The sequence below is a fragment of the Corvus kubaryi genome, unplaced genomic scaffold (genome assembly GCF_017639235.1).
Source record: "Corvus kubaryi isolate FWS band 111438036 unplaced genomic scaffold, C.kubaryi_AGA036_p1.0 split3-37304, whole genome shotgun sequence".
Classification (NCBI taxonomy): Eukaryota; Metazoa; Chordata; class Aves; order Passeriformes; family Corvidae; genus Corvus; species Corvus kubaryi.
In genome coordinates, this window is record NW_024582087.1 from 1,515,855 (window position 1) to 1,537,270 (window position 21,416).

General features: G+C 55.3%; 1 protein-coding gene across 25 annotated transcripts in view; it reads right to left on the bottom strand.

Moving 5' to 3' along the window:
- MACF1 (microtubule actin crosslinking factor 1) overlaps nucleotides 1-21,416 on the bottom strand; it is a 128,877-nt gene that overhangs the window by 54,875 nt on the left and 52,586 nt on the right. For 22 of the 25 annotated variants that reach the window (XM_042015687.1, XM_042015689.1, XM_042015694.1 and 19 more), the window contains 17 exons: nucleotides 20,950-21,085; nucleotides 12,908-18,196; nucleotides 12,501-12,650; nucleotides 11,929-12,144; nucleotides 11,699-11,848; nucleotides 10,087-10,320; nucleotides 8,635-8,778; nucleotides 8,316-8,549; nucleotides 7,504-7,731; nucleotides 6,452-6,967; nucleotides 5,982-6,158; nucleotides 5,398-5,521; nucleotides 4,878-5,086; nucleotides 4,031-4,348; nucleotides 3,038-3,204; nucleotides 1,919-2,075; nucleotides 1,087-1,204 (listed from right to left, as the gene is read on the bottom strand). In XM_042015687.1, coding sequence (XP_041871621.1) covers nucleotides 1,087-1,204; nucleotides 1,919-2,075; nucleotides 3,038-3,204; nucleotides 4,031-4,348; nucleotides 4,878-5,086; nucleotides 5,398-5,521; nucleotides 5,982-6,158; nucleotides 6,452-6,967; nucleotides 7,504-7,731; nucleotides 8,316-8,549; nucleotides 8,635-8,778; nucleotides 10,087-10,320; nucleotides 11,699-11,848; nucleotides 11,929-12,144; nucleotides 12,501-12,650; nucleotides 12,908-18,196; nucleotides 20,950-21,085 — 8,567 coding nt within the window. The remainder of the gene's footprint in view (nucleotides 1-1,086; nucleotides 1,205-1,918; nucleotides 2,076-3,037; nucleotides 3,205-4,030; nucleotides 4,349-4,877; nucleotides 5,087-5,397; nucleotides 5,522-5,981; nucleotides 6,159-6,451; nucleotides 6,968-7,503; nucleotides 7,732-8,315; nucleotides 8,550-8,634; nucleotides 8,779-10,086; nucleotides 10,321-11,698; nucleotides 11,849-11,928; nucleotides 12,145-12,500; nucleotides 12,651-12,907; nucleotides 18,197-20,949; nucleotides 21,086-21,416) is intronic. The other 3 variants (XM_042015693.1, XM_042015691.1, XM_042015675.1) reach the window with 2 other exon arrangements.

Consider the following 21,416-nt stretch of genomic DNA (forward strand, 5'->3'; position numbering starts at 1 on the left):
TGGAGTCCCTTTATCTCTCCTCCTGCTGCTCCCCTCACTTTCCTGCTGAAGCTGAAGCTTCTGGAGGTGGGCAGCTCCCCCAGCATCCCAACATCACCCAGACACCGGGGTGGATGTGGCTCCTGCTTGGGCTGCAATACTGGGGACCGCAGGCCACTTCTGCTGCTACCCTGAGCATGATTTTGTGAATTATACCCAATAAAACTGCTGAATGCCTTCTCTGAAGGGATTAACTCCCCCACATCCTCCTTTGTTCATAGGATGAAACTATTCAACCAGCCCTGTGGACATGCTCTCTTTGCCCTGAGATGCAGGATGCACCAGTGGCCCTTCCCTGGGCACCAGATGTCACAGCCAAAGGAAGATCCTTGATTTTCAGGCAAGTCTCTCTTTTCTAACCACGTATTCTAAAGCTTTCATGGACATAAGGGGCTGCACCTGTGGGCACCCACAAGCCTCTCCTCACTTCTCCTGATGGTTTCCCAAAGAACTGCTCACAAACTTAATCCTGACAAACACATCCAGACCATGAATTCCCATAAATTCCCATCAGCGATGAGAGTCCAGGGACTTGTTCTCACAAGCTGGAAGACATCTTTGAGCTGGTTTCCAAACGAACCAGACATAATCTCATTGCTTCACAGACTTGAAGCCAAAAAGGAGACCAGTAAATCACATCTGACTCTCGCAGCCCCAAATGTCATCCAGATACGAAGCCCAAAGGCTGGGGCTTGATTAAAACACTCCAGCCCTCAGGAGGCTGAAAAACATCACCAGGAAAGAGCAGGAGCCACCTCCACAAGCTCCCAAGCTCCATCAGAGCAGTGATCTGTGTCCCCACAGCAAACGCAGGCCAATTCAGACCTCGTTAGGCTACAACTAATTAAGCCAAGTTAGGCTGATGCATTAATGCAATGAGCGCCAGCGACTCAACCACTGGGCTGAGCCCCACGATACTCAGATCACCACAGCACCTCTGAATTCGGTTAAAAGGGGAAAATAACCCTATTTTTGGCTCGAGGCAGGCTCAGAGAAGATGCAGTGGTGGCAGCAGAGGTGTCCTCAGGAGAGCAGGCCACAACTCACCTGCCTTGGGCGGGGTGTTGGGGGCCGTAATCTCCACGATCAGGTTCTCCAGGAGGGTCCCTCTGCGGCCAATCTCCTCCACCTGGGCGCCCTTCCCCTTCCATTCCTCCAGGAGATCCTGCTCAAGAGCAAAGGTTGGGATTGGGGGTCACCCTTGCCCTGCCACAGCCCTTCCTTCCTCGCCTGTCCCCTCTGCGATGACACAGTGACACCGGGACACGGTGCCCAGGGAGCCAGCTCACGGCTGCAGCAGGCAGGTGGGTGTGAAACGTCTATTTTTTGCCAGGGGGGAATCAAACAGTGAAAGGCTCTTCCCAACTAATGGGTCTGTTGAAGGAAACCTTCTCCCTCCCACCATTCCGGGGACATCCCTCCTCCCCCTCCTGGTGGAGCCCAGCCCGGCTGAGCCCAATCCCGCGGCATTCCGGGTGCTGAGGGCTGCGAGGGCTGCGGGTGACTCAGCAGAGCTGCTCTGCCTCTGAGTCAACCCCTCGGCACATCCCGAATTTGTCACATCCCTGCGCTGGAGAGGAGCGGGGGCTCGGGTGACAGGAGGCCACCTTCCACATCCACCACGGGAAACACTCGGCAAAAACGAGTGTGCTCAGGTCTCCCACTCCCAAATCCCTCCCAGAGCAGGCAGAGGGAGTGACAGGAAACCAGGCAGTGCCCAAGGAAACCCTCAGGCTGCTCCTTTCTCTGCAAGCCACTGGATGCGCGCTGAGGATTCCTGAGACTGTAAACCACCTCCCAGGCCTCTGCTTCTTGGGATTTGTTTCACATTCCAGCATTTCCACGCTTTCCCAGCCTGATTCCAGCTCCCTTGGCCCACCTGGATCTGCTGCCTGCGCTGCTGCAGCTCTTGGGTGCCCAGGGAGGTCTCAGCAAGCGGAATTTTGCCTTCGCTCTCCCTCAGCCACTTCCTCACGGCGCCAACCAGATTCCGAAACTCATCCAGTTGCTCCTGGCAGGACGACGCATCCTTTTCTCTGGGAGTGAAAAGGTTTCAGAGAGTCAGAGCTTGTGCTCTGCCTTGTAATTACCCCCTCTTGAATGCAGCATGCTTCTCTCTAGGAGCCATTATTATTATTATTATTATTATTAGATATTGCCTGGGAACAGCGCAGGCAGCGCCAGCCAAAACGGGGTGCACCCACTGCCAGCCCCTCACTGCTGCTGACCCCCTCAAATCCTGCCTGGTGGCACTTTTGGGCACCCCAGTGGTGGCCAACAGCCACAGGACCATCACTGCCAACCTGCCCAGGCTCTTTGTCCTGGGAAAAGCGCCACTTTTGGGAAGACAGGGCTCATTCATGCCGTGTTCCCCCAGGCAGCTGCATCCCGGGGGAGCCCAGGCTGTGCTGCCCCTTCCTCCCTGGCCACAGCTCCATCCATTGAGCCCATCCTGGAGGAACAAGGCAGCCCCTGGATGGGAGTCCTGATGCAGCTGCGAGCAGCCTGCAGGGCTCTGAATTACAGGGGATTATTGGGAGTTTCATCTGCTTTTCCCCACCACCCTCCCTGCACTCTGCAGGGATTTTGGGGACACAGCCGGGGAGGTGTGACCCCCGGGGATGCTGCTGCTCTGACCCTGCTCAAGCTCCCTTTTTACCCCATTTCAGGGGACTCCAGGAACAGGCCTGCTCTGCTGTCAGCCTCACTCCTGATCCTCCCCAGCACCCAGCAGGATGCTCTGGGGTGGAGCAGCCCACACGCCAGGAGCTGGGAAACGCAGAGCGCCGGCTCCTGCAGCACCAGGAATTTTTCACAACGCCCCCAGGCAAGGCTTTTTTTAAAGCGTCAGCTGGAGCAGAGCTGCCTCAGGATCCTGGCGTGGGAGGAGGGTGGCAGGAAGAGTTGGCTCATGCCCCCCCCTCCTCGGAAAGGAGATCTCCACAGGGTCCTGCTCAGACCATGAAGCCACCGCCAAGCTCCCCTCCCTGGGGCTCACCTGTCTTTTGCCACCTTTTGCAGCTGCAGGAAATCTTTCTTCAGGTTCTGCAGCTTCTCCTGCTGCTGGAAGGCACTGGGGGAGAAGCCACAGGAGCTCAGCTCCTCAGCCAGGTGCTCCAGGGTGGCCAGGTCCTCCTGGTGCTGCCTCATCTCCGAATTCAGTTCCTGCCAAGAGCAATGGGGGATACTGACCACGTTCCCCAGCAGCAGAGGGGATGAACTGGACAGTGCCACGTCCTGGTGAGCTGGGGAGACCCTCTGTGGGCAGTGCCACACGTGGCACCAGCATCAAATGCTGGGCACAGCTCGCTCCCAGCTGCTCCTCCAGCTCCAGCTCAGCAAATACTTCGAGCAGCTGCAGGGGCAAATCCCACTTTCCCCAGTGCTGGTCTCTGGGATGGGATGGGATGGGATGGGATGGGATGGGGGGGCCTAGACCAAGCCAAATCAAGCCCTCCCACAGCACAGGCGTCTGGTTTGGTGTCACCTTGGAGCATTTCTGAGGCTGCAGATGAACCACCCCCTGCAGCAGAACGCTTGTGGGAAGCCAGAGGGAGGAATCCTGCACAGCCACCATGGCCCACAGCACCCCTGAAAGTGTCCAAGGCAACCCTGAGCCAGCTGGTCTTGTGAAGGTGTCCCAGGGAAAGTGTCCCTGCCCCTGAGAGGGGGCTTGGGACGAGACAATCTTTAAGGTCCCTTCCATGATTTTCTGGCTCTAAGGCCTCCAAGGTCTCTGTCACATCCCACACGGCCCTCACTGCCAGCACAGGGGTATTTTGCTGTTTAAAGACCCCACGGAGTCTTGAATTGGTAAAATCCTGCTCCTTTTGGACTGGGTCCTAAAAGCCTGGCCACAGATCCCATCTGAAAACCACCCTGGCTCCTGGGAAATGCCATCCCCTTCTCCCACAGCTGGGAACAGCCTGATCCAGCTGGATCCTGCCTCAGGAACCCGGTGCAGGCAGAACCTTCTCCCCCAGAGCCTCACCTGGATGTGCTGGGAGAAGTGGGCGATGTCCCGGTCCGGCTGATTCCCGGACGCCAGCATCCGCGTCCTGCTCTCCGTGAACTGCTGCAGCTTCTCCGAGAGCTGCTCGTACTGCTCCACCTTGGGGAGGAGGCCCTTGAGGGCGTCCTCCCGCTCCTGCTGCTGCTGGCACAGCCTCCCAAAGTGCTCTGTCACCTGGGCCAGCTTGTCCTGCAGGGCAGAGGCTGCGGGGCTGTCGGCGGCCTCTGTGAACCGTGTCACCATCTCCCGGGTGGCTTCCAGGCAGCTCTTCTGCCGGGCAATGTCCTGCTTCAGCTTCTGTGGGGAGCACATGAGGAGAGGGAGGGGCTTTTTAAGGCAGGTTCTTGAGCAAAACTAACTGGGCTGCCCCTGGGAGCAGCAGCAGGTGCGTTGAGACAAGCAGAGCTGGGAAAAAATCACTTTATATGCCGGTTTTCCTTTCCTTTCTGACCTTCCCAACACGCTCTGCTTTTCCCTTGTTAGCAAAGGAAAAAGGAGATTTTCAACAAGTCTGTGACCTGGTTGCCCAGAGATGCTGGACCTTCCCCATCCTTGGATATGCCCAAGGATTGTACAAGGCTCTAAGCAACCCGGGACAGTGGAAGGTGTCCCTGCCCACGGCAAGGGTTGGGACTGGCTGATCCTTAAGGTCCCTTCCCACCCAAACCATTCTGTGACTCTATGAAAATAAAAGGTTCTGCTCATATTCCTTTTTAAGGGATTTTTTTGGTGCTTTCAGAGCTCAGCAGTGAAACCCCACCAACCCCTGCACGGTGCAGGTGCTGCTCTGGGCTGCTCGGGGTGAGGGGGCCGGGCCCGGCCTTACCACGCTCGTGGCGAGCGAGTCCTGGATGGAGGCAGAGGAGAGCACGGCTGGCTGGTCCCCCTCCAGGTTCTTCTCAATCTCAGCCACCGACTGGAGGAGGCTCTCCAGGCTCTCCTGGACGCTCTGGGACTGGGCGATGGATTTCTGCAGCAGGTCCGAGCGCTCGGACATCTGCTGGGAGAGGCTCTGGAAGCGGCTCACGATGGCATCTGCAGGGTTCAGCGCAGAGGAGACTCAGTGGCACAGAGCTCCAAGTGCTCAGAGAGCAGCGAGGGTCGCTTTTGGCTCCCCCAAAACTCTCAGAGATGACAAATCCCTGTCCCCAAACTCAGCAGCGAGACAGGGGACACGACGCAAGCGGCCACATCCCTCCCCACATGCAAACACATGCCCTGAGGACACACTGCCATGTGTTTACCCTCACATTCCCCCAAAAGTGACTTATCTTTGCCTCCTCCTTGGCTTGTTTTCCCTCCCCCCAACCCTCCCTGCCAACACTGGCAGCTGCTTTGCTCTGTACCTGTTGTTTCCTGAATGTGGCCGTGGTCCGGGGCCGGCTCCCCTTGGATGTCCAGCAGGGACCGAGCTGCCTTCTGGAGCTTCTCCACTGGCACCTGGTGCTCAGCCAGGTCTCCCTGCAGTTGCTGTTTTCACACAAGACGAGCCAAAATCAGGGACAGGTCACAGGCAGGATTCCCACACTCGGGAAGCTCAGGGCTCCATTTACACCCTCTGAGGGATCCTCTGCACTTCATCACTAAATCATTAGGAAACGATGGAAAAATCTACCCCCTCTTTGCAGGCAGAGCTGGATCAGAACTGGTTTGGGCTGTCCCAGTGCTCAGTCACCCTCATGGGGGAGGAGTGTCCCCCTCTGTGTCCCTCTGGGGTGTCCATGACTGCAGCTCCTTACTCCGAGCACCTCTCCCAGAAGTTTGACCCCACCTGACTTGCAGCTGCCTCCGCAGGTGCATCTTTGCCCTCAACCAGCAAAAAAAAAAACCCCAATGGCTCAAGTCTCCTCCCTGCTGTTGACTGCTCAGAGCAGCCAAATTCCCATCCAGGCTCCAGTGCTTCCCAGGAGAACCCCTGAGGTCCCTGTACCTTGGTGCTGGCGAGCTGCTTCTGCAGCACGGCCAGATCGGATGAAACCGTCTCGGAGAGCAGTTTCCCCAGGGCAGCTTCACTCTCCTGCAGCCACGTCCTGAGAGACTCTGCCACCTCCTGGAACTGCTGGTAGTGATCCAGCAGGGTGTTCAGGTGGGAGCCCAGCTTGGAGCACTGCAAAGGAGCAAGGAGACGTGACAGGGATGCACACAAGCGCTGAGCAACCCGTGGGAAAGGCACAGGAATCAGTTTCTAAAAAATCCATCTTGCCACAGGCTAAATGAATTACCAGCAGACCAACAGCAAGACAAAGGTGTTGCCCAAGCCCCGAAGAAGACAATCCTTGTCCTACAATCTATAAATGTCCTGGAAGTCCAGGCAGGCAGCAGGGAGAAATATCCCTGTGCCATCCCTGCAGCACAGGAGGAAAAGAGCACCCAGGGTCCAGCTCCCAGCCCTTCCCGTACCCTGGAGTGCAGCGTGGTGTATCTCTGCGTGGCGTCCTCCAGCTTGCTCTTGACCACACTCCTGGACATCAACAGCTGGGATTCAGCGTCTGCAGCATCCCCCTCCAGAAACTTCTGCCCCGACATGGTGACGAAGCGCAGGTCGCCCTTGTGGGAGATCACGTCCTCCGAGAAGCTCCCCTGGCGCAGGAGCAGCTGCCGGAGGGAGGCAGGGTCGCCGTCCCCCTCGTACATCCCCTGCAGGTCCTGCTCCGCCTGCTCCAGCCAGGCCTCGAACTCGCCGTGATCCCGCAGGAACTTCTGGAGCTCCTCCCGCAGGAGCTGCACCCGCTTCAGCCGCGTCTCCGACCGTGACAGCGACGCCGAGTACTGGTCCCTGAGCTCGGCCAGCTGCGCCTGCAGCCGCTCCCGCTCCTCCCCGGCCAGGCTGTGGCCGTGCTTGTCCAGGAAAGCCTGTGCTGACTGCGTGGCCAGGATGACGTCCTGCTGCTGCGACAGCAGCTCCTGGTGCTGCGCCTGAAAGATGCAGAGAGTAAAGGTGAGGCTCGGGACTGAGGGTCTGTGCCCACCACGAGCACGACCGAGACTTCATCCCCCAAAACTTGAGGCTGTCCCATCCCTGGAAGTGTTCAAGGCCAGGCTGGAGCAAGCTGGGATAGTGGAAGGTGTCCCTGCCCATGGCAGGGGTGGAAGGAGATGATCTTTGAGGTCCTTTCCAACCCAAACCTTTACACGATGCTGTGACAAAGCAACAGCAAGGTGGGGAAAACTGGGAACATCCCAGGATGGGCTACAGGAGCTCTGCCCACCAAAGAGTGACCCCTTCTCTGGCCACCACGGGCACCTTCTGGACCCTGATTATACCTTGCCATGGCACACGCCCACCACACATTCTGCATGTCCTGCAGGAAGCCAGGCAGGGACTTCCCGAGCCTCCCATATGGAGTGTGTTTAATCCCATTAATCACATGTTCCAGAGACCAGACCCAGCTAACACCAGGGTCAGTGCGTGGGGCAGAAGGCTTTGGCTGGGACAAGGTGTCAGTTCTGACCTTCAGCCTCTCGAACTGCTCGTCCAGGCTCTCAGCAGCACTGTCTGCTCCCACAGCGTGGCCGTCAGGGACATCCCCAGGGCTTTTTCCTGCCTGTGTCCCTGTCCCTGCACTGACAGGGTGTGGTCTGTACTCCGGGAGCTCTCCCTTCTGCTCCAGCGATGCCACCCAGTTCAAAAGGGAGTCGATCTTATTGCTGTTCTCCTCCAGCTCTTTGGCAGCTTTCACCTGAAAGCACAAAGGCTCCAGATAAGAACGAGCCAGTTTTTGCACGTTCAGCAAACTGCTGCACGGGGCGAGGGGGAGGGAGACAAAAATCAGCAGAAGAAAAAAAAACCCAAAACCCGAGGAGTTTCCCAGCCTCAGCAAATGCCTGAGACACTCCCAGACCCTTTGTGGCTCTCTGGAAGGTGCAAAGAAGCTGTGAGAAAACTCAGCCTCGCTGCTACATTGAATTTCTCATCCTGATACAACCCAGGGTCCCCACCACAAAAGGGCCGCTGGCGTGAGCCTCACCTTCAGCCAGGGATGTGACTGACAACCCTCATCCGTTAAGGGTCACCCCAAAGGCAGACAAAGGCACCTTTTCCTCCCCCATTCCCTCCACAACCAGCTCGTCCCTAGCTGGAACTCCCAAGGCATTTCCTGACAGAAATATCTGGGGGACACCTTGCCTGGGGAACAGCCAGGAAGGAGCCACCAATTGCTCTGTGCCGCATCACCCAGGTGACACCAGGACCCCGAATGACTCTGACTGGACCTCACTGCCCCCCTGAAGCAGAGCCTGGTGGCTACAGCTCCTGGCACGTTACCTTCTCAGTCTCCTGCTGCACTGCAGCACTCACAGCGCTCTCCAGCTCCTTCTGGGCCACCTCCGTCCTCTCCTGCAGGGACCGGTACTGCTCCTTGGCACGCTGCAGGTCCTGCTGCAGAGCTGCCAGCTCCCCGGGCTCCAGCTTGGCCTTGTTCTCCTCCAAAAACTGCTCTGTGCTCTTCAGGACGCCGGTGAAGGAGGCGGCTCTGCTGTGCATGTTCCTCTGCAGCTCCTGGGTGGACGATGCCGTGAGGCTCTGGGCACTCCCGAGCTGATCCTCCCCACCTCTGGCCCCCCAGTTTTGAAACATCACTGACCTTAACATCGCTCTGCCTCTGCTGCAAGGCAGGCAGGTCCCCTTCTGCTCTCTGCTGCTCTGCCAGCGTGTCCTCTGCCTGGCCCAGCCAGCGGCTCAGCTCGGCCAGGCTCTGCGCCCGGGCTGCCTGTTGCTCCTGCAGCGTCTGGAAAGGGGACAGGGGGACAGTCAGAACCAGCCCTGCAGCTCTGCTCACGCTGCTGAAAGGCAAGGTGAGGTTACAGCTGCAGCAACTCCTGAAGGGGAGGATGCAGCACAGAAAACTTTGTGGCTCTCCAGGCGCTCCCTGTCCGGCTGCAGGTGCCGCGTCCCTGCCGAACCGTGGCACCTTTGTCACCATGCGAGGTTTCTCTCCGAGGAGCCCGCTGAGCTCCAAGGTGGAGCTGCACTGCTCTCCCAGGAAAACTCAGCCACGAGTTTCTGTGCCTTTCCCATTCCACCTTACAAACACTAAAACAGCAGCAAAAACTCCCCGAATGAGAGGCAGCAATGGCCTGAGTCAGGCAGCGCCACTGTGGAGCCCCAGACAACCCCAAATAAGGGGTTTTTTAAAAAGATTTGGGGTTGGAAAGGGAGCCCTGGAGAGGGAAAGCGTTTCTGTAGCTGATCCAGCTCCCTTTTTTGCTGCCAGAGCACAACACAGAAGCGCCAGTTTGAGCAATTGAGCATGATGTGACCTGAGAGTCCCTGTGACACCCCTGTCCCCCTTTGCCAGGGGGGATAAAAGGTTTCTGAGTTTCTCCCTGGGCATTTCAGCAAAGTGATGTTCAAACTTGTGCAAAACACTGTGCCTGCGTCTCCCAGTCATAAGATAAAACAACAGAAGCAAATTGAAAGAGCCTTCTTAAGAGCTCTTCAGCTGCAAAGCGAGTTCTTCCTGGGTTAGGATGGGCGCACACTCAATCTGAAAAGGCAAAGCAAACTGGTTAATACACACACACACACTCCAGAGAGGACAGGCAAGAGTTACAGAGAGCAATTGTTAATAAAAAAACCACATTAATCCTGTCTTGGAGGAGAGGATCCATGCAGTGGTGGGTGCTGCAGCAGTGCAGACCTGAGGATTTGTTTTTGTCCCTGGGGCAGCAATGCCTGACATGTGCAGTGGAAACAGGACATTAAAACCGAGGGGGTGTCTGTGGTGGCCCCTCTGCACGGGGATTTCTGGGGGGATTACAGGGGTTTATTCCACCCAGTCCCAAACAATCCCATTTCTAGCAGAGGGCTTCTACCCAGACCTCAGCAGGGCTCCGCATTTTGGGAGCAAAGCGACTTTCTGCCTGGTGGGAGGAAGAAAGACTTTTAGAGGAAGCTCATGTTGTGCCGTGAGAACTTCTGAACTGGGAGTGGCATGCAGGGGAGATCCCAAATCCGAGGTGCCTCAGCTCCTGTTCCTGTGGCTGGGAAGCGCTTCAGCGAGCAAAGGGCAGCCGGGGAGGAGATGGCTCACGACCTTCACCTGGTCCGTCTGCTCCGCTTGCTGGAGACAGACCTGCAGCACCTCCAGCCGCGCCGTCACGCGCTCTGACAGCTCCCTGAAGGCTTTCTGCAGCTCATTGAGCAGCCTCAGCAGCTGCCTGCTCTGCTGGGGGGTTAAATCCTGGGCGTGCTCCGAGATGAGGAACTGGATGTCGAAGGCAGTGGCGTCCAGCTCGGCCTTGGTGTTGGCAAGCGGCTCCTTTAGCTCCTGAATGGGAGAGAGAAGGTAAAACAGGTGAAATGAGCCTGCAGCCAGGCCTGTGCTGCAGGTGCCACAGGAAATATACCCCAGAAACACTGAACTTTCCCAAAACAGCATGGAGGTGAGAGCATTTCTCCACAGCCATTTCCCAACTTTCCTCCGCAGCAGGTGCTGGAGGAACCTCACCAAGAGGTTTCTTGGATGTGTGTAGGGCTGCCCTTGGGTCTGAAGATGACCCAGGCCTGGAGTTGCCACCGGGCCACAGCGACTCCATGTGCCACCACCAGCTCTCAAAGCCTTCAATCCCCTGATTTCCATGCCAAGGTGCCATCACTAAACTTGGAAATAATCTTTAAAGCTGTTGCTAGAAGATGGACAAACGAGGAGGGGAGACTGGGCTGCTTCTACAGGTGATGGACACCAGGGCAGGTGTGATGGAGCAGCTTCCCAGAGGATGCAGCTCCCTCCTCAGCAGCCTGACAGGAATCCCCCCTGGTCACTCAGTCACCACCACAGCCCTGCACTGGAGCCGAAGCAGGCTGTGCATCACAGAGACTTGGGAGCACACCCACAGCAGGGGCTCCTACTGCAGCACAGGCTAAGGGCAAACCTGTTGGACTGAAAGCTCCTCTGGACTCAGGCCCAGAGGGAAGCCAAAGCACAGGGGTTGAATTAAAACTTTTGGATAAGCTGTGATGCAAGAAGCCACACCAAAGTGAAACAGAAATATAGATTTTTTTAACTTTTAGTAGAAATAGATGCTAAGTGCCTTAAACATTAAAAAGCAGAGACCTTAGACACAGTTCTTGCTGCAGCAGTGTTACCTTTTCACAGAATTCTTTACTTCAGACAAAATATAGATAGAATTATACTGTTCACATTTTTTAGATGGAGTGTTCACATAAACAGTAAGAGCTGATAGAAACCGTATATGCAAATCTGTGTAATACCTATGTAACACTCGTGTAAGGCTTATGATTGTTAGAATTAGACCAGGATAGGTTAAGAAAAACTAGAATCGTGTGTTAATCTCATTGGGCAATTAGCAAATATAATCCACACTTCTGTAAGAAAAAATATAGAGCATATAGAGGAAGAAGAAGAAGCGGGTTTTGCCTGTTGTTGCTGTTGCTGCTTGCCTTTATCATGTAACCCCCTTGGAACTCTGCCTTCAAGAAAGCTGTGAGACTATGAAATAAAGAACTCAGCAGAACAGCAGCCTCCTCTGCTCTCTCATCCTGGTCTGGGAAGGAAGGGTACCCCGTCAAAAGCTCAGCAAAACCCTTGGTAGGCTCTGGGAGAGGAGCAGGATTAAAAGCTTCTCCTCTGTGCACAGGGCAGCAAGTTCATCAGCCTGCAGGATTAGGGGCATTGCCATGGTTACCTTGTAGTGCTGCAGGCAGCGACTCAAGCTGTTGGCATCGGTGGCCTGCTGGAAATCGCTGTCATCCAGCGACTCCGTGGTGCCAGAGACCCAGCTCAGCAGCTCCTGGAGCTTGCCCTGAAGAGTCTCGTGGTGGGCCAGGATTTCAGCCTTAAAACCAGAAATTCATCATTTAAAAGGAGGAATTTTGGGAAGCTCGAGGGGCAGCAGGGGACAGTTGCCAGCTCTACCTTTTTGGCCTCTGCTGCCCCACGAAGGTTCTGCAGCCGCGACTGCAGGATTTCTTTTGCAGAGCTCAGAGACTTCTGGAGGTTCTTGGCATCCTTCTCCAAAGCCTTCAGCAACTGCTCAGGGACTTCTTCAGGGGGGTTGGCTACAATCCTCTGCACAGCATCCAGCTCCTGATTCACTGGGAAGCTCAGCTCCTGCAGCTCAGCACCCAGGGCCTGAGGCGAGACGGCATCGTTACATCTACGGCAGGGTGACTTCACCTCCCTGCTGCCAAAACCCAGCAGGGGTTTTGGAGAGGCAGCTCCAAACATTGAGTCTAGAAAAATTCATCACCACCCTCCAGCCCTGCTCGCCTGCCTTTCTCCAGGCTGTAAAATTCATGTCAGCCAAGCTCAGGCTGTTGTCTGGGCAGGGAGGAGGTGGATGGATCAGCAGGAGGGATGAGGTTTGATATAAAAGCCTGATAAAACCTGAGATGAATCTCCCAGAGCAGGGAGGGGTGCAAGGGCTGTGCAGGAAGCTGGGGAGAGGGGGGGAAAGCTCTGTCTGACACCAGCCAAGCCTCACTCACCTCTGCTTGCTGCCTCAGGTCGTGCAGGGCTGCCAAATTCTGCTCCGCCGGCTGCACCCGTTTGATTCTCATCTCGATATCTCGGAGCATGGAGAGATAAGATATCAGCCTCTGGTCGTGCTCCAGACACATCTTCTTGCTGAACTTGATCTGCAGAATCAGACAGGAAATCAAAGCCTCAGACTTAGGCAGACAAGGAGACAAAGAGACAAAGTGTTATATAAAGTTCTTTTTTTTTTTTCCCCAAAGGAGAAATGTGTTAATGACATTCCCGCTCACAGACTTGCCACTCGCCAGCCTTATCTACAAGATTTACTCCAGGACAAATAAAACACAGGGCTGTCTTTCCAATGTAAGCTTGTAAACGGCAAGAGATCTCTTGGTGTTGCAGCAAAATATCCGCTTACCTGCGCGGGCCTCGTGGACTCCCTCGAGGTTTCCAGCAGCTCCCCCTCCACGATCACAGGTAGCAGCAAACCCCGATCGCCCGGACCCGGCTGCTTGGTCCTCTCCTGGGGGGTTTCTCCTGGGGATTTTGGGGGAGCAGGGGCACCTCCTCGGTCTGCTCTGAGCTCAGCTGTTTGCTCGTGCTGTTCCTCCTCTCCAAGCTCCAGGACTGTGGAGGTTTCCTGCACTTCTGCGGGCTCCTCGCTGATCATTAAGTCATGGGGCAGTTCCCGTGCCACGGTGGCTGTGCTGGACGCATCCCGGGTGCTTCCCACTCTGGTGTCTTCCTGAGCCATCCTCTCCTCCAGACCCAGTGCCACCAAGGAATCCTGACCATTCTTGATCCCACCTTTCCTCACCTCTCGAGCTTCCCCCCCTTGCTCGGGGCGCACAGGGAGCGCCGGATCCTCTCCGGGGGTTTCCGTATCTTTCTCAAGGATTGTTTTCTTTCCTTTTCCATCCCCATGCTTGGCTGTGTCTCGAGCCAACCCAGCAGCAGCCTTGATGCTGGATTCCTGTTTTGGCTCTGGCACCCTTGAGACAGAGCGCTCCTCCTCGCCCTTCCTCCTTGGAATTTCGTGGGAAACCAGAGAAGGAAGAGGCTGCGTTTCTGCAGAAGGTTTCTCTGGCTGAGCGCTGTCCCCTGGAATGCTGCTCTGCTTTGCTTTCTTTTTCTTGCTTTTCTGTTTTTGGGTAGGTTTTAGCTCAGTTTCCCTCGTTGTTTCCTGCTCAACGGGACCTTCTGTGTGAGAGGTTTCTCTTCCTGTGTGCTCGACAGCTTTTTCCCCTGCAAGCTCATCTCCCGCAGGCTCCACAGGAACCCCAGCGGGTTCTCCAGACTCTGCAGGACCCATCCCTCCCCTCCCTGGACCCACACTGACAGATTCCCTCGGGGCTGCTGGTGTCACCTGGACCATGCTGGTCACTCTCTCTCCTTGCTCAGAAGCCACCACTGCACCTTCTCCACCTGCCACAACTCCCTCTGCACTTACAAACTCCCTCCTCCTCCTCCTCCTCCTCCTCCTCTCCTCACCATCTTCCTCCCTGTGAAGCACCTCCATGCCCAAGAACAGCTGCTCTTTCTCCAAGCCCGATCCCTCCACTTTCTCTGTCCCTCCATCCACTTCTTCTCTCGATTCCTTCCCCCCGGCTGCTCTCACTTGGGAGCTGCCTTTTGGGATCCCTTTTTCCACAGCCCCTGCCACCACTGTCTCTTCAGGGAGAGACGCTGTCCCCAACACTGAGGGGTGCTCTGGAGCCACCTCAGCTTTTGCCTGGGGATGATGAAGATGATGATGTTCATCTCGGGGATGGACACCATCCTCTGAAGCTTCCTGAGGTTTTAATTTCCCTTCTCTCCGTGTTTTGGGGGATTTCTCAGTGGCAGCAGCTGCACCCTGAGCTGTGTCATCGCTCACAGCTTCAGGTTGAGCTTTGGGCTCATCACCATCAGCAGATCTGGTAGGAAGGATGACACCTTCCTCTTTTGGAGATAATTTTTCTATTTTTCCCTGTGGAAGTTGTGGTTTTTCTACCTTGCTGACCTCAGAACCAACTTTCCCTTCGGATATTTGCACATCCCGAAGACTGGCAGCTAGTTTTTGGCTGATCAGTCCTTTTCCAACAGCTTCATTCACAGTCAACCTTTTCCCACTGGGGGCATCAACAATTCCCCCAGCCCTGAGCTGCTTGGTGGCGATGACCTTGGCCATGGCCTCGTCCAGCATCCCCCGTTCCACAGCCGCCCTCAGGGACAGCCTCTTGCTGAAGGTGCCCTCCACCACCCCTCCGCTGTCTGCCTGCGCCTGCAGCAGCCTCAGGGTGGGCAGGGGGTCCACCTTCCCCAGCCTCAGTGCCTCAGCACACGTCAGCTTGGTCCCTGTCACCTCATCCTTGATGGCCTGGAAGGGATGGACCTCCAGGTACCTCTGGCCGGATTCGATATCGATTTTACACTTCTTCAGGAACTCCGAGTAGGGAACGATCATGCAGGTCTCGGGGTCTACAATTCCTTCCCTCATTTCTGAAGATGACAGGGCTTTCTCCAGCACCTGCTGGGGCACCAAGCCCTCCTGCACCGCTTGACACAGCGCCAGTCTCTGGCCAGAAGCTGGATCAAGAATGCTTCCGCTCTCGGCCTGGATTTCCTGCACTTTTCTCTGGAATTCTGGGCTAACGAGCCCCAGTGACACTGCCTGGGGCAAGGGCAGCTTCTCCTTCGTGGCTGGATGGACAAAGTCCTGCAGGACCACACCTTCAGCTTTCCTGAGCTCCTTGCATAGATCTGGACGGATCAAACCATGTTTCATCGCGTCATCCACCGAAAGCCTCATCCCAGACACGTGATGGATGATTCCTCCATCAGCAACCTGCTTGGTCAAGAGCTGCAAAGCTTTTTCCTTCTCCAGGAGCCCCTTTTCGACAGACTCTGCCACAGTCAAAGGCTGTTTGGTTTCAGGATCCACAATTCCACTGGTCTCAGCCTGTAAATTAATGAGCTTCTGCCTGGTCACCTCATCAGTGCCTTTCCCCTTGGAAGCCTTCTCCAGCTTGACCAGCTCTGTCTGACTCGTCGGCTCTATGAGGCCCAGCTTTGAAGCCAAAGTCACCGACACTTTTTTGCCACGTTTCAAGTCAACAATCCCCCCAGTAACCACCTGCCCTTCCAAGATCCTCATCGCTGTCTCCTTGTCCAGAAGGCCAACGGCAGCAGCGTCCTTGATGGAGTAGACAAAGTTATTGCCTGGGTCAAGGACACCGCTTATGGCTTTGTCGGACGCGAGGACCTTCTGGAGCAGCTTCTCATCCATCAGACCTTCTTCAATGACGTCCTCGGTGGTCAAGGGTTCACACACCTGAGAGTCAAAGAAGCCACTGAACATCTTCATCCTCTCCATGAGTTTCACGGCCGTGTGGCCGGACACCACTCCAGAGGCCACTGCCTCGTCCAGCAGCAGCGTCTTGCCTGTCTGCTCGTGGATGATGCCACCGCTTCGGAGCTGCGTCAGGAGCTTTCCCAAAGCGTCCTCTGCTTCCTGCTCCCCAGGGGCTGGCAGGGATGGTTCACTGACGCCCTCATCATCACCTAACACTTCTTCCCACTCTCCTTCTTCCACTTCCAACACACCTTCCATGTCCTCGCTTTGCCTGTCTGCCGGCGCTGCCTCTCCAGTTGCAGGGAGCACAACCTCCTCTCCTCCCAGCACACCATTTTCAACTCTTTCCTCCTTCAGCAAACAAACCTCTCTAACATCTTCTGCCTCTCGCTCAGATTCCCTCACACCCTGAGACCGCTCTGCCACGATTTGCAGCCTGTCTCTACTTTCTGGCACACCCATCGTTATGCAGATTTCACTTTTCACAACCACTGCCCCACTTTCCAATGCCCTCTTCTGATCTTCGGGACCTTCCACTCCATCTTCTGCAGGAGGCTTGGACTCTTCTTCTGCCTCAATCATCATTTCCTCTGTTTCTCTGACTAATCCACTATCAAGGCCACTGGGAGGTTCTGGCATCAATAATTTTACCTGATGTTTGTCCTTGCTTATGGAAGTGACCTGTTCCCTTCCAAATTCAGCACCAGTTTCACTCCTGATGGCCGCCTGTTCTCTGGAAATCTGCTCCTGCTCTTCCACACGCAGGAAATCCCCTGCATCCTCCAAGAGGAGACTTTCAGGTCCCACCACCACCTCCCCATTCTCCAAGGCAGTTCTGGGTGGTTGGATCTTCTCACTTTCACCTTTTGGAGGAGCAAACTGAAGCTCAAGCTGCTGCAAAGCCAAACCATTGCAAGGTTGGCTTTCAAGAGCCACGTCTGCCTCTTTCTCCTCAAAGCCTTCCAACGCCTGTGCACAGGATCCGTTTTCTTGGCTTTGGATGAGAGCTTTAGTGAGATTGTTCAATTCCGAGTCCACCAAGAGCACCTTCTGGCCATCATGGATGTTGATGTAGCTGTGGGTCATCAAGTGGAACATCAGCCTTTCGTCGTCACTCCTTAGCAGAGGCTCCTCGTGGCCTGTGGGACTCCTTCCAGGGGAGCTCTGGCCGTGCCTGCTCCTGCTCGGAGAGCCAGCGAGCTGCAGGCTGGCCATGACATCAGGGATGGCTGTTGATTTCAGCTTCATCACCACCTCCCTCTGCAGGACGCCCTGCTCCACCGCCTTCTGCCAGGACATCACCTCCGTGGTTTCCGGTACAAAAACAGCCCCAAGGAGCTGCCTCTTGCTGAGAATCTCGTGAATCAACTCTGTGGAGAGCACTCCTTGCTCCAAAGCATCTGCAACCGGGATGATCTCCCCCGTCTCTGGCCACAGGAGCCCCATGAAGGACCGCAGGGATTCCAGGACCAGCAGTGCAATCCTTGGAGCTACCAAGCCCTTCCTTAGGGCTTCACCCACGGTCAGCCTCTCTCCCGTGGCGGTGTCGATGATCCCACCCGTCTGCAGCTGCCGGATCAGAAGCGTGCAGGCCACATCCTGGTCAATCAAATTATGCCTGACCGCCTCGTCCACGGTCAGCCTGTGTCCTGTCCTGGGGTCAACGATGCCACCGGCGAAGAGGTGGGCTTCCAGCAACCTGATGGTCACCTGCCTGTCTATCAGCCCCTCCTGGACTGCATGGAAGATGCTGACCTCCCTGCCTGACCTCACGCTCACCATCCCACCCGCCAGCTGCTTGACTGGGAGCAGCCTCAGCCCGGTCTCTTGGTGGATGATGCACCGCTCCAGGAGCTCGGGCAGAGTGATTTTCTCTGCAGTGTTGGGGTCAATCAAATCCTTGCCACCTTCCAGGTGAGCCAGAAGCCTGGAGTGAAGCTGGGGGGGAAGGAGCCTTTCTTGCACCGCTGTCTCCATGCTGATTCTGCCCCGCTGGAATTTGAAGCCCCCAGTGATGAGCTCAGCCTCAAGAATCTTTAGCCCAGTGCTCTCACTGATCCTCCCCTCTTCTATGGCAGCGACGACGGGGAGGAGCTGCCTCCCTTCACATCGGACTTCTTCCACCTGCTGGAGAGCATCCTTCAACTCCTGCAGCACCTGGAATGCCCTGAGATCGATGATGTTTCTTGCCAGAGCTTTCTCCAAGGAGAGTTTCTCACTGGTATCTGGGACAACTAAGTCAGAGGTGATCACCTGGGCCTCCAAGAGGACCAGGCCCGTGTCCTGATCTATAAGACCTCTCTGCATGGCACCAAAGACAGGGAATATTTCTACCGTGCCAAGATCGATCACTCCTGCCACGGCTTCGCTGCCCTGGAACAGAAAGAGAAGGAGAAGAATTAAAATCAAAATCCAGCATTTCCAGCACTCACTGAGTGAGTTTCAGGGAGGCCTCCGTTTAAAAAAAAAAAACCAACAAAAAACCAAACATAAAATCCCCAAACAGGCTAGAAAGTCCCAAAGTGTTTGAAATCCAGTCCATCACCAGGGCAGCACCAAGATGCTTCCAATATCCACCATCAGTAACACAGCAAAGCAGCAAGCACCAAAACTCAGCATCGTTCCTAATGCTCCACAAAGAAAGAGGGCAGGAGACCAACAAGCACAACAGAGCCCTTCAACAACTCCAGCTCTAAAAAGCAAAGACAACACCAATCCCACCGTGCACTCACGGGGGAGAAACCCCCCCCCAAACTGCCCGCTGTGAGGTAAGGAGGAACCTCTCCCAGCGCTGATTCCTGCCATGCTGGAGAGATCCTGCACTTCCCAAGCAAATCCCAAGTGCCAGGACAGCTGGGGAGCAGCACAGGAGCCATGGAGCAGCTCCCAGCCATGCATCAGGGCAGGAGCAGCACAGCTCCCCAGGCACGACCACGGCCCCCGCTCTGCCCACTCCAGCACCTCCAAGCTGCTCCTCAGACAGGGCCAGGGGAGAAATGGAACAAGTTGGAGGTTCCAGCATGGGAACGGGGACAGACTGGGATCACACCGACTACCGAGGTGCTTTTTGGAGGGGCTTTTCTTGCTGCTATCCCCACAGGGAGGGGGATAATTTAGGTGGTAAAGAGTATCTGTGTTCAAAGGCTCTTTGGACATTTGGGTTCCTCCCAGTGCCACTGGTTGGGTCTAAGGCTGGCCCAAGCACTCCAAGATTTTAGTGGGGATAGCGAGGAGGGAATCAGGATTCTGGAATGAATTCCTTTTGCATCCCAACACCCTGCCTGTGGGGACAGGAGGAACCTTCTGGGACAACCTAAGCTCTCCACCACCATCGCCAGGCCCTGACGTGCATACTCAGAGATGAACAAGCCGTGGAAAGACAGAGAAGAGGGGAAAAGGGGGGAAACAAAAGAGAAAGATAAAAAAGGACATGGATGGGAGGGAGGGAGGGGAGTAAAAGGCTTTTACTTACCGACTTGCAGGGTGTGCCTTGAGCAGTTAAAGACAGAGCCTTATGGAGCAGTTCAGCCGTATCACACACAGTGTAAAGCTTGGGGTTAGCGTCCAGCATGCGACTGTTTTGTTTTGCAAAAGGAACCCCCACACACAGGTCCGTCCTCTTTCCCTTTTGTGTGTTTTGTTTGTTTAAATCCCAGGGGGGTTAGTTAAACTTGTAAGCAAGGATGTCAGTTAATCATAAAAACAGTTGACATGAAACACAAACCATACAGGGACACATCATGCTCAATTTAGCGCGCTCTGCTTTGCATTTTTTTGGTCTTTTGTAACTTCTTTCTGACAGTTGGATGTTTCCAGCAAGCAAATGTTAAAGAGTTCTTCATGCTCCCTCTACAGTGAAGCAACAGCTCCGCACCAGAGCCGCAGGGATGGTTTTGCAGATGGGGATTTAAGGTGAAGCCCCATTGCCATCTCTTGTTTTGCTGCCTGGGCTTCATCGAGAGCGTGAGTGAAAACTGTTCCAGCCCCAAAGCAGCCTCGTGCTGTACCAAAACAGCTTGACAAGCCCTGGAGAAGGCTTTTGCTCTAAAATCATTTTCCTGACCAAAAGGGAGGAAAAGGGAAAGGAAAAAAACATCCATTCCACAGGGAGGCTGCACCAAATCTGTGACGGCTTAACAAGATGACTTGCTCACCTTTCTGCTGCCAGCACAAGGGCTAAAGGGCTTTCAATAAAATAAATCATTTCCTGCTCTGGAACACCTGGATTGTGCTGTAAAGTCCAGTTTGGAGCAAAACACTACGTATTTAGGTGAAAGCTGCACAGGCAGATCTCAAAAAAAGCCGCCCTGCCGCCCTCTCCCCACGAGCGGCTTGAACAGGGCTTCACTCACAGACCCGAGAGCCAAAACCTGCGTCTCACAGCCAGATGTGAGCGGGCTGCTGCTTCAGGGTACAGGGAGCCAGCAAGCAAACACACAAAAATATCCATTGACACATGAATATACACTTAGAGAACACGCACACGTAAATCTGTGAACGACAGCTCCTAACAGAGGCAATAAGGGATGCGCTTCCAGCCCTCCCTACCCGGCGGAACAAGGATGGATATGAACAGGGAATAGGTCCTGAAGGTCTCCCAGCTCAGCTGAGGGGCTGGACAATGCAGTTGCCTTCCACAGGGAAGAGCTGCTTGGTTCAGCCACCGCTGAGAAAAACCCTTGGTCAGGCCCCGAGATCCACGAGGCCACTTGAGTCCCACCTCCCTGCATCCCTGCAAGCCTGTGGGACTGAGCCCTCTGAGGTTACAGCCCTGAGAGGACACTCCTCAGAGGACACAGATTTCCTTAAGGGGACCATTTCCAGGGCAGGATTCCCTGCTCACCAAGCATGAACGAGCCAACCCTTGCGCAGAGGGCAGAGACGGAAACCAAAGGACAACTGTCCCATCGAGCCAGAAGGCAGCAGGAGAACAGCTCCTGCTTGGCCTCCAGGAACCACCAGATGCTTTGGGTGACCATGGATGGAAGAGAAGGGAGGGCAACCACGTGCAGGTAAGAGGCTGTGAGCGGCCAGTGGCCACGAGACACACAACAAAATGAAATCTTCTCCACGCCCTGAGGAGTGAAACGCGTTTGTGCAGCCACGGGGCTGAGCAGGAGCAGTACCTTGTGCTCTGTCTCCTGAGCCAGCTGGCTCTGGAGCTGCTGGAGCTGCTCCGTGGAGTTGCTGCAGAGAGCTTGGTAGGTTTCCTTCAGAGCACCAATCTGAGCAGAAATCTGGTCCTTTTCCGGTTGGGAAAGCCTGCAAGGGGAAGGGGAAATCGCTCAGGATGCTGCCCAAACCAGCCCCATAGAGCTGCCATGTTCTTCTAGTGAAGGAAAAGGCCAAAACCACCAGGAGTCCCTTCTTCTGCCTGCCCTACTCCTTGCCCAGCTCAGCTAAAACCTGCCAGGACAACCGAGCAAAGGCTGAGCTGCACTGCAACAACCAAATCCCCAAATATACGGCGCTGCATCTCAATTAAAGAGGATTAATATCGTCCCACAGCATAAATGGGTTGAACATTTCTCATTGCAGACAATGAAGAAGACAACTGTCACGTGCAGCTCATCATTGTTTTTAACCGGAGTCA